We start from the raw sequence: 11,701 nt of genomic DNA, 5'->3' as shown, positions 1-11,701 counted from the left end.
GCTTCTGCCTCCCAAGTGCTGGGACTAAAGGTGTGTGCCACCACGCCCAGCCTTAAGGTCTACATTCTTAAACCACCATCCTATTTGAAGGTTAGCCATTGCTTTGGGTTCTCAATGAGTATCTTATCAAGTACGTTCTCAGTTATACCTCTAAGTAACATTTTAGGAACAACGTTGGTGAGTATATGAGAGTAGCCATGACCTCCATACTTCATCAGACGATGCTTCGTGTGTATGTCATGTGCCATGAGAATTCGGTCTTCATAGCCCTCATCCACCAGGAAGCGTACCCTGTGAGGAACGTTAACTCATTACATGCCATCAGTCTCACATTTTACATGTTCAGAGTGCTTTAAACCTTTTACCCCCAAACATATTGTGCTAATTGGAAAAACTCTACCTTTCATTGTGGCAGGAGACCCTTAGCAAACATCGTGTGGTAAAGATGAAGATGTTGCTGCACTCTAGTAAGAACAAGATCCTTATTTTGTGCACATAGAAATTTCTAGTCTGTGGTATTTCTGACACTGTCTGGCAATCCTGCATTAAAGAGAACTTCCAATGCTGTGCCATTTGAATGAATGACCTCAATAACAGTTCACAGAATAATTTTATATTTGGCTCTGGTCTATAAATGCTTGTCTTAGGAGACTCAAGGCTGAGATATCACTTTTCCTCTCTCATTTTAAAGCCGGTGGGCATTTGATTAAAATAGAGAAACAAAAGGAATCTTCTATGAATAAAACACTAAGAGTAAAATCAGCTGATTTTCAAGTGCAGGGCAGAGGATGTGTGGTTACAGAGTCAATGACGTGGAGTTGGCAGAGGTCTCTGTGTTCAGACCATCTGTCCCTCTGAGGTCTACAGGAATTTTGACGCTGAGCATTAGACTAAATTAACCAAAAGTTTTTACCCTATCTTCCTTCCTTGCCAACAAGACTGCTAAAATAATAAGATGTTCCTTTAAATTCATATTCCATTGACTAACAGACAGCTTCCTAGCTATTGTCTAAAAATGTAATCCTCTTTGCTTGGTTAAGTGCTGTAATCCGCAGTATGAGTCACCTCCTGACAGCCACCATCTGTATGTGTCTGAACTCTGGACAGTGTCTGTCCTGACCGCTATGAGCCTTTGATGTCAGAGGTGTAGACAATGTCATTTCTTTGGGATTCTTGTATGGTTCTGGGGGTATCTAAAGTACCAAATGGCTATAGGCAGATAGATTGTGCCTTCCTCTGGAGGTGATCTTTTGAGAGGTATTCTTTTTGTTTTAATAAGTAGATAGCATTTATTGGCATTCTTAAGCATGGGCCTTATTTAATAACTACTATGGGAAGCAAAACTGCACACAAAAAAATCCAAGGCATAAAAGCCCTGCCCTCTGAGAACCCACCCTTTAAAACCAGTTACCTTGTATTTGAAGGTCAACAGAACGTGAGTGACAGAAGAGAAGAACCAATCACGGTGCTTTGTGAAGAAACCACGATGCAGCAAACACACATGGGTGTCCTGCCTGTCCCACAAGTACAAGGCCATTTGTGCCACCAAGGTTATGTGGCTTGTTAAAATTGGCCCTGAAGTCCTGATCTGCACTTACTTTTGTATCAAACTGTAGTTCAGGGCATTAGCTAAGACAGAGTTACAGGATCATTTATGAAAAAAAGGGAAAGACTTGACAGAATGCATATACAATGCTGAACCTCAGGGGGATAGTTTGATCCATCACTGCAAAGGAATGTCAGTTCAGGAGCTTTTAGGCCCTAAGTTCTCCCTGATTTTTTTTCCTGAGCATTCTTCTCATGGTTTTAAATCTTTTTTCATTATCTGAGAATTGTGGTAGCTCATGCTTCATATGTAGTTTAGCAGGTAGAACACAGGCCTAGCCTATCAGTGGCTTTGGGCCCAATCCCTAGCAGCACTTAAAATGGGGTGGGGGAGGCACACAGGCCTGTAATGTAGTCCCAGCCACTCCCAAGGTGAAAGCTGGAGGAGCAGGACTTCAAGCTCATCCTTGGGCTCAGCCAACTCCAGGACCATCTCAGCTATATCACACCTTTTCTCTATCAAAAGAAATTCACAACCATTCTTCCTGGTGCTGAGGAGGAGGCTCAGTGGTAGAGCATTTGCTTAACTGAGAATTATGGGTATCTCATTATTACAAAGACACATGTGGATAAACACATTCTTCTAAAGATGCCCTTGTCACATCTTGAAATACAAAGTTATCAAATTCGGAAGCAGTAAAAAAAAATATGATGGACAAGATGCTCCTATTTAAAAATGGGAGCCCTACAAAATTGTAACACTGTTACAGAGAAGTCCCTGGTTTAGCTGAACTATGACCAAATTCATTTCTTTAAAAAAGTTGAAACTCTTCAAACTTATGAAGTCAAGAATCTGGAGGTATATTGTCTTATGAGCAAGATAATGCTCTGGCTCCAGAATCATAAGCCAATCCTGATGGGACTATGCTAGAACATGTCTGCACAGAGAGTTCATCTCCCATGGTATGCCACTGTGCCGAAGAATGGGAGTTATAGGGAAACTGTCAGAAAGGAGGAACCACTACAGATGAGAAGTCAAAAAAAAAAAAAACCACAGTAATTATAGCAACACAAATGAGTTCATGTTTTGCAAACAAATATTAGAGAGAGACTACAAAGTGTGAAAAGGCAGAGATATAATAAGATTTGAGAAATAGAGAGTAAGATTGAAAGCAGGTGTTAGATGCAGAATTTCTGGTGCTGAAAAGCAGAGGTAAGCAGAAGTGCTTCTCCGCTCCTGTAACTTGAAGATCTCAGGTTCCTATGGTTAGAAAAAGACTGCCCATGACAGATGCTAACCAGTGCTCAAGACATGGGTGCAGTGCAGGATGGAAACACACATGACCCCCAAATCATTCAGGTATTACCATTAGCCAGATACAGTGAGCAAATGCATGGTATTGATTTAAGGAAGATTAAGTATACATACATGCATACAAACACATGTGTACACACATCATATGTACAGATACGTTTATATTTACATATATTTTGGTGTTTTTAATACTTTCAGAATGCTTACATTTGACCAAATAAGAGATAAACAAAATTAATTTTTGTTCTTGAACTAATAGCCAAAATGAGCAAAGAAGGAATGGCTGTCAGCCATCTTTCCGTCATCATAGATCTGTCTTTACTGCTTGCTCCCTGCTCTTGTTCGGGAAGGCTTGGGCACCTCACAGAAAGCAGAGTGGTGTAAAAGATGCACTTCTGTAGCACAAAGAGGGCTAGGAACAAAGAGTTCATCCAGAGTGGGAACTTCCCATCTCCAAACTGAGTTTAAAATGTATTGAGGGCATTCAGCATGGATTCTTTTTGAGATAATGAAAGAAGGCTTATCACATCTTACTTTAAAGTCCAAGTGTCTGTGCACAAAGAAAGTTACCTCTGAGTACGGCCGAATCAGTAGGGCCTTAGTGAAACCTGTTTACTCACACTAAGGGTGTTCCTGATCAGGGAAGTCCAACTCATGGAAAAAGTAAAGAAGCAATAGGGGCCCCGGAGACGGCTCAGCCGGAAAGCAGCTGCAGCACAAGCACGAGAACCAGAGTTGGGATCCGCAACAACCATATAAAAATGGTGGGCGGTTACTGGCCCATCTGTAATCCCAGCTTTCGGAGGCAGAGTCAGGGGATCTCTGGAACAAGCTGGCTAGCTAGATCAGACAAATCAGCAAACTCTGGGTTCAGTGAAAGACTGTGCCACACTGTATAAAGTGGAGAGCTATGAGGGAGACAACAGCAACTTTGGCCTCCACATTCACATCACACATGTGTATTTGAAACCCCCTCAAAGATGCATGCATGCAAGCATATATATGTAGTCACACAGGAAAAAAAAAAACAAAGAATCTATCAAAGAACTGATTTAAGAATAAAGTAGACTTAGCCTCACTCGTCGGGTTAGAAGAAGTAGTTTGCTCACATAGGAGGTCACTACTTTAAACATTGAACTTGAAGCATATTTTACTGTTACTGACATATCTAAGGAGGAATGCCAAAACACAGGGGTAGCAGAAGGTCATCTTCCTGGGGAAGCAATCCTAAGCATGCTCTAAGTCAACACTGGCTTGAGGAATTACCTTCAAGCCCACTGGATGCATATTCAGCTATTGGTACTTGAGTTTCAGTTTGGTTTTTCAGTGTTTCTCAAGCATTGGTTTTGTTTGCTCCTGTCCTCACAGTTTTCTATCCTCATACTCATACCCTGGTCCTTGCCATCATGAAGAAGGGCTTCCTCTTTGAAATCTTAATTTTCAGTCTCCCATGGTGACCACAGTCTCTTTTCTGTTTCCCCTAACCCTGTTCTACTATCTATAGTCTATAGTCACTCACTTCATTAAAGCCCCCAGTCACTTGCTCTGTTCTTCCTATATGTGTACAAATTTCTTTTCACACTTTCTTGCCTTCAGCTTGAACTCCATGACCTTCACTTCTCACCCCTCTGGGTTCACTTGGTGATCACCTACATCTTTCAGAAAAACATCCCAACTCCAATCTCTCTCAGTGTTGGAGTTCTCTGCTTCTACTCACTGTGCTTCATGGACACTACAACCAATGCTCAAAACATCTTTTGGGAAAACACTGCAAATCATGTGCACTGGTGGCATTCCACAGTCATGCAACTGTGATTTCCAGCCTTAACTGATTCTCACAATCATGCACTCAACCCAGCGGCCATTCCTACACTTCCTTCTGCAAGGTCCTGCCTTAAAGCCACTCCTTTTTTCTCAGGAGACAGCCTCTGAGAGAACACAAGGTTATGCGGCCTCAGTTTCCTGATCCTTTCCCTAGGTCGTTTATCTGCACCGACATTATTGTTTGCCCCCTACTCTCTTATCTCAGTGGAGAAATCCTCTCAATTTTCGGCTTGTTCCCCAGATCCCACCTATTTGTTTCCTTGGAAGCTTAGATTTTTATTTCTTATGTCTTCAGATAGTTTTGGGGGAATACCCATTGAATGTTCCCTGAATGTTCTGACTTTATTTTACATAAATGCTGTAACAACCCTGTGGGATTAAACTCTTTCCCTGGATCCAGCCTCTGCCACTGTCTCACCCCAGCTCTTGCTCCTAGTGCGTAAACTGTTCAACTTCTGGCAAGTTTCCCTGGACCCTGGTGTCTTCTAGATTCCCACTGCCTCCTTCTACTACTGCACGCTGACAGAGCAACCTCTACACTCTCTTCTTCCTAACCTTCTGCTTCTCCCTTCAGCCCCACGCTTCCTGACTGTGAAACTGTGAAGTCTAGTGGTTATCATTCAGTCCTGATCTCACTTGACATCGGGTATATTTTATAGGTGTTTCAGGCTTTTGGCAGCAAGCTTGTCTCCTTCCTGACATCTATTACATTTCCCTCAATGTTACCAGCTTGAAAAACTTCTCTACCTGCTCATTCGTGGCTGTTCTAACTGTCCCTTCATTAGCTGTGTCCCCAGGTCTCTGTTCTCCTTCTTCTCTCTGAATGTTTATTTAGTCCCATGGTTTGGACAGTCTCATCTAAACCAGTGATGCTCACATTTCTATCTCAGCCCCAGCCTCTGCTCTAAGCTTCATATCCTGGTCTTAGTTGTTATTTTAGGGACAACAGTGCTTAGCTACTTCTAGACTAGTGCTCCTCGTCAACGTCTGATCTGCTTCCCTCTCAGATTTCCTACGTCGGTTGGTTCAATCTTCACCATGCCCAAACCAGGCAGCCATCTTTGACTCTGAAAAGAATGAATTCTACAGTTATTTGCTTTGCCACACATTAGGCAATTTGAGGAGGTTGCACTTTACATGACTTTGTGGTGTTTCCACATTGCATTTTAACATTTAAGTAATGATCACCCCTTTAATGAATAAGCTCTTAATAAAGCGTTTGAAATATTAGTTGTAGGAAGCCATAACGTAGTGTGATCAGAATGAGGAAGGAAGAGCTGATCTCATTGGGGCAAAAGGGGGAAAATGGCTTTCATTCTTTTCTTATGGCAAGAGTAGGGTGTTATCTGCTTCCTGTCAGCTGTCCATCTCCATCGAACTTCTAAGGCTCTGTTAAGCTTTAGCCTACTTAGTATGACTCATTTTCTTCTTGAAATAATATAGGGAGATTTTCTCCCTGAAACAGCTAGCTATATTTTTCTCTGCCAAGGCTGTGGCTCAGCCTGTTACTATTTTCCAAATCTTTGTGAATACTCACCCAGATATGACAAGCCAAAAGGGCTGGCAAAAGAGAATGCTGTGAGAGACTTCAGCATATTTACCTTCGAATTCTTTTGTTATCATCAGGCATATCAATATCTGGATTGAACTGGTAATGAAGAAGTTCTGTACCAAAGAGATCATACTCCAAATAGGACCCGAGTTCAGCAAACTCCAGCAGCTCCTTCTTATTAAATATAGACCTAAAGGCAGCAAGAAGACATGTTGCTATTATTAAGAGAATGTTCTCTACATGTACAATATGGAATTTAAATACAGTGTGTACTAAAATATAGTCTAAGTTTACCAAAAAAACTTTGAGGGCTGGCAAGATGACTCAGTGGGTAAAAGCACTGGCTACCAAGCCTGACAGCCTAAGTTTGGTCCTCTGACCTCCACTCATGCACCATTGCACGAGCATTCCCCACCCCCCACACAAAATAATAATAATGGCTGGCTATTAATGTGTGACTATGAAATACTAAGTTTAATTTGTTACCAGAAATGAGGCAACCTACCTGGTCAAAGTTAAGTTTCCATTCCCAAATTCTTGGGGACCGTTTTAATTTTTCTGCCATTATTCAAGCATAAGTTTAAAACTATCCTTCAGCATTGTTTTTAGGACATGGCCCACCTTCTTCTGAGAAGCCTTTCTGGACTGTATTTTCATCCTGTAAGACTGCTGTGAATTATGGAAACCATCAAAGGAATCTGGTGCTCTCTGGTGAATTAGGTGAGTTACACTAGTCTGGCTAAATAGGAAGGTCTGTTGTATAGTGGTAGGAGGGTGACTTTCTTGTAAAAATGGTAAACTGATTCTGAAATTAATTCCAAACCCTATATGAATATCATTCCACATTTTTTCAAAGGAATGACATTTACAAAATATATATTTTGGGAGGCTGGGGAGCTGGCTGAGTTGGTAAAGTGCTTGCCACAGAAGCACGAGGACCTGAGTTCAAACCCCCAACACTCACATTTAAAAAGTCTGGGTGCAGCACAGTGCATCTGTAACCTCGGGACTGGGGGTCAGGGGAGGAAGAAGCTGGACCCCTGGAGCTCACTGGCCAATGCCTACCCAAACTGATGAGCTCCAATTTTAATAAGAAACTGTCTGAAAAAATAGTAAAGGATAATTGAGAAAACCCTCAACATCAACTTCAGACCTCCACATGCACACACATACACATACACCACTCATACACATTTATGTTCTTATATGATTATTTTTAAATAAAGTTTATTATTTATCAGTCTTGTCATTTAAATAGGTATCATATTAAAAGCTTCACTATTTTAGGATGCAACCATGTAAATAATTAGGAAAGAGAAAAATCTAAGTACAGGCTACAAAACAGAGGGTGGAACAAAAGAAAATTATTTTGAGAAATTAAGATTATAACAGCTAAAAAAGGATGCATTATATCAACTCCCAAATAACACTGTAGACATTCAATCACATGGATAAATCGGAAGGAATCAAAACATCCTCCCAGAATGCAATGTGGAGAATAATATAAGGAGGTGCATGTCATTAGACATTTAGCAAAGGGAGTTAAAAAGTTTAAGGGAAGGAAGTGATTGGATCCGAAATTGGCCTGGAGAAGAGTTAAAATGCCTGACAATCCTTGTCTTTTAAGTTCACATGCACACTGATATTCTGTGACCAGCAACCTCAGGATGCAAAGATTAAAGCACTATTTTATGTCTACGAATCTGCTACTGAGTAGTTGGAGGTATTTTCCAAGCCTTTCTCACAAGCCATGTGTCGTGGGTGCAAGAGGCACCTGCTTCTCTAGACACTGCCAGAGAATTGACCATTGACTTCTACTTTGAGATCTAGTGTGGCAGACTCCCTTTTCTCCTAGTCACCAATTTAACATAACAGAGTTCACAGCATTGTTCTAGGAGGGGAGGCTAAGAAGCCTTTCCTTTACACTCCAAAATGTGCACTACTGCTGTGCTATCTTCTATTAATGTTACTCTTTTCCCACCATCTTACCATGGAGACAAACTTCTGCTTCCAAAATTGCAAGGTTAAGAATGTGTTTTTCTGTAGTAAACATATTCTGTTGTTCCCAAAGAACCATGCTTAAAAGCAAAATATACATAATTAAAATAACATAAGGGAGAAGAGATTTAGTATTCTCCCTTTTGAGTCAAATTTGAATTGTTAATTAGCTTATTTAGGCAAGGTATTGGATTGGGGAAGCCAGAGGATGGTAGAAGCATTGATAGATTGGATTCAACTCCTATTTTTAAAAAATCCTAACCCTTTTTTACTTCTTTTAGCCTACTGTCTTGAATTTTCTACATTTTAAGTAAAACAAAAAACCAGAGTAAGTATAAAGCCACAGGAAAATCTTCAGTCTTAGTTTCAATTGAAACTAAAAACTAGAGACTGGGACCATAGCGCAGTTGGCAAAGCACTTGCTGAGGAAGCGTGAGGACCTGGGTTTGATCTTTCATAAAAAGTAATGCATTGTGGCATGTGCTGTAATTCTGATGCTAGGGAGGAGGATGCAGGAGGATCCCAGAGCTTGATGACCAGGCAGCCTCACCTAGTTGGTGAGCCCCAAGTCCAGTGAGAGAAAAACAAGGTGGAACTCCTGAGGAATATCACCCAGTATTGACCTCTGGCCTCCACGTGCTAATTCATCTAAAGGCATTTCAAAGCTGGAACCCATTATCTTAACCATCACACTACACATCTCTTACTGCTAAGACTTTTTCACTCAGTGGACATTTTCAAAAATTATATGGACTGAATGTACACATAGTACATTTCATTTTTTAAAAAATATTTTATTTAGCCAGGCGTGGTGGCACATGCCTTTAATCCCAGCACTTGGGAGGCAGAGGCAGGTGGATCCTCTGTGAGTTTGGCCTGGTCTACAGAGTGAGTTCCAGGCAGCTGGAGCTACAGGGAAACCCTGTCTCAAAAAGACCAAAAGGGAGTGCATTTTCTCCTTAATAGACAATTTTATTTATATGTATGAGTGTATTGCCTGCATATATGTGAGTGCACCCGTGTTGTGCAATGCCGCTGAGGTCAGAAGAGGGCTTCAGATTCCCCTGGAACTGGAGTTAAGGACGGTTCATAGCCGCCATGTGGGTGCTGGGAATCTAACCTGAGTCCTCTGCAAAAGCAGTCAGTGCTGTTAACCACTCAGCCATCTCTCCAGCCCCAGTACATTTCATTTTTAAATGTGAAGTCTGATCCCTCCCCACAGTTAAAGGGTAGTATATGGGTAAAGAAGGGAAAACCTCAGAAGGACAGGAAAGGATTAGCTTGTAGAGAACTTTAATTCCCAGATCAGAGTATAATGAATATAGTAAATATAGTAAGATTAAGCCTTAAAGTTATTTTGGACAAACTGAAAGACATGGTCCACAGAGAAGGAACCATGTTAGTCATTAGTATTGCTTTCTTTCTTCTTAAGAGCATCACATTGCTCTAAGCCTTTTATATGTTTTAAGAAGCACAGAGGCATCTTCCATTACCAGGTCAGATTGGCTGGCTTCCTGTGAGCATCACTTGGATGTGTAACACAAGCTTAGTGTGATTCAAATGGAACTGTTCATTGGTCACCCACACTGGCTGCCTACGCACTCCTCTCCATCTGAATCAATAGCAATTCTGCTATGGTTTGGACACTGGTCCCCCAAAGGCTCATGTGTTAAAGGTTAAGCTCCCAGCTCCTGCACATGAAGAGAGAGTGATACCCTGAAAATGCGGGGCTTAGTGGGAGGTCTTCCAGTCAGTGACCACACCTCTTGAAGTGGGTATTGGGACCTCAGGCCCTTCTTCCTCTCTTTCTATGAGCTAAAGAGCTTTGTTCTGCCATATGCTCCCATCAAGATGTATAGCCTTCTTTTAGACTTTAAATCTCATGGGTCCATCTGATTGTGGACAGCACCTCAAAAGCTATGATCCAAAATGAAATCATTTTTATCTTTGTAAATTGATTTATTTCAAGTAGCTGTTGTATGACTGTCACCATAGACATCTCCTTCTACAGGGAGATTAACACTGTCCAATGATGTTCATACATGTATGACATTCATACATGTAAACTCTGGGACAAAGACATGTAGAAAGAAGTGTGACTTTGAGGGAATTGGATCCTCTGTAAATCATTCTTTAAAATTTTACAGTCCCATATGGAGAAGATGTTTTTAGGAGTAAAGTAATTAAACTGATATTTTAGATACTAGAAAAATAAATTTAAAAGGGGGTAAATTTGCTGTCATGCTATATACATATATACATATCTTTACCTATTTATGCAGTTATTACTATTATTTTTCTGACAGTTGGTGATACAACTTTTTTATGGATAGCAAAGTGTTATTGTGAAGATGATTTGGAAATGAATTCATTGAAATTGTTTTTAGTGAAGAAAAAAGCACTGAAAAATCCATGGGAGGAAACCAGTGCCAGGGAGGAGCTGAGGTACAGAAACAATCTAGGTCTCTGTCAACAGAGGAATGGAGAGAGAATATGTGGCTGATATACACAATAGAGGTATTTTTCAGTCACAAAGAAGAATGAAATTACATCATTTGCAGGGAAATGGACATAACTGGAGATAACTCTATTAAGTGAATTTAATCAGTCTCAGAAAGACAGATACCATATTTTTTCTCATTTGTGGGTCCTGGATTTTACATAAACATAAAATCATGCATGTACAGATGACATGGAAGTACACCTGTATAGGGGAGCTAGAAAAACTGTGGGAAGAGTGAGAAGTGAGAGGGTGGCAGGCTGTATGGGAAAATGGGTTCAAATTACATTATCTGCTTGCATTAAAATGGCCTTATGTAATGCAGCATAAAAAAAAAAAAATCAGTGTCAATGATCATGCCCTGAAAAGAAAAAAGAAAGAAAAGAGAAAGAAAGAAAATGCTATCAGATGTTGATGATGGGGTAGGATGAGAGTTATAGATAATTCCAGAAAATCAACATGTAACAAGCAATTATAGGTTGTGTTTATCACATTGCTGTGACCAAAAATACCTCAGAGGAGAAAAGCTTTATCCCCATTGTTTCTGAGAAGAATTCAGTCCATGGTCACTGCTTTTGGCCTGGGGCAAGGCTAAGCATCCTGACATAGAATGCATGGAGAAGCAAAGCTGCTCACCTCATAGCAGCTGGGAAGCAGAAGAGAAAGAGGGAGGGTCCAGGGACAAGATGTACCAATCAAAAATGCCCCAGTGACCTACTTCTTCCAAGTCCGGCTTTCTATCTGTTCATTCAGCTATGAACTCATCACTAATTTATGAATGAGTTTATTCCCCTCCAAGTCTTCAACACATGAGCCTTTTGGGGGGAACACTTCCTATCCAAACACAGGTATTTAATAAAGTTTTTGCTCTTTTAATGTTTATAAAAGTTACAGGAAGCCGGGCGTGGTGGTGCACGCCTTTAATCCCAGCACTCGGGAGGCAGAGGCAGGTGGATCTCTGTGAGTT

The 11,701-nt window shown here is 40.8% G+C and overlaps 1 protein-coding gene across 1 annotated transcript in view; it reads right to left on the bottom strand.

The window, feature by feature from the left end:
- The window catches only part of Pter (phosphotriesterase related), an 86,097-nt gene continuing 74,396 nt past the window's right edge, over positions 1-11,701 (bottom strand). The window contains exons 4-5 of the mRNA XM_008833890.3: positions 6,286-6,426; positions 1-291 (exon numbers count right to left, since the gene is read on the bottom strand). Coding sequence (XP_008832112.1) covers positions 81-291; positions 6,286-6,426 — 352 coding nt within the window. The 3' untranslated portion in view covers positions 1-80. The remainder of the gene's footprint in view (positions 292-6,285; positions 6,427-11,701) is intronic.

The sequence above is a fragment of the Nannospalax galili genome, unplaced genomic scaffold (assembly GCF_000622305.1).
Source record: "Nannospalax galili isolate Female #2095 unplaced genomic scaffold, S.galili_v1.0 scaffold976, whole genome shotgun sequence".
NCBI classification, from domain to species: domain Eukaryota; kingdom Metazoa; phylum Chordata; class Mammalia; order Rodentia; family Spalacidae; genus Nannospalax; species Nannospalax galili.
Note: the sequence above shows the minus strand (reverse complement) of the source record. Positions and strands in the feature narration are given on the sequence as shown.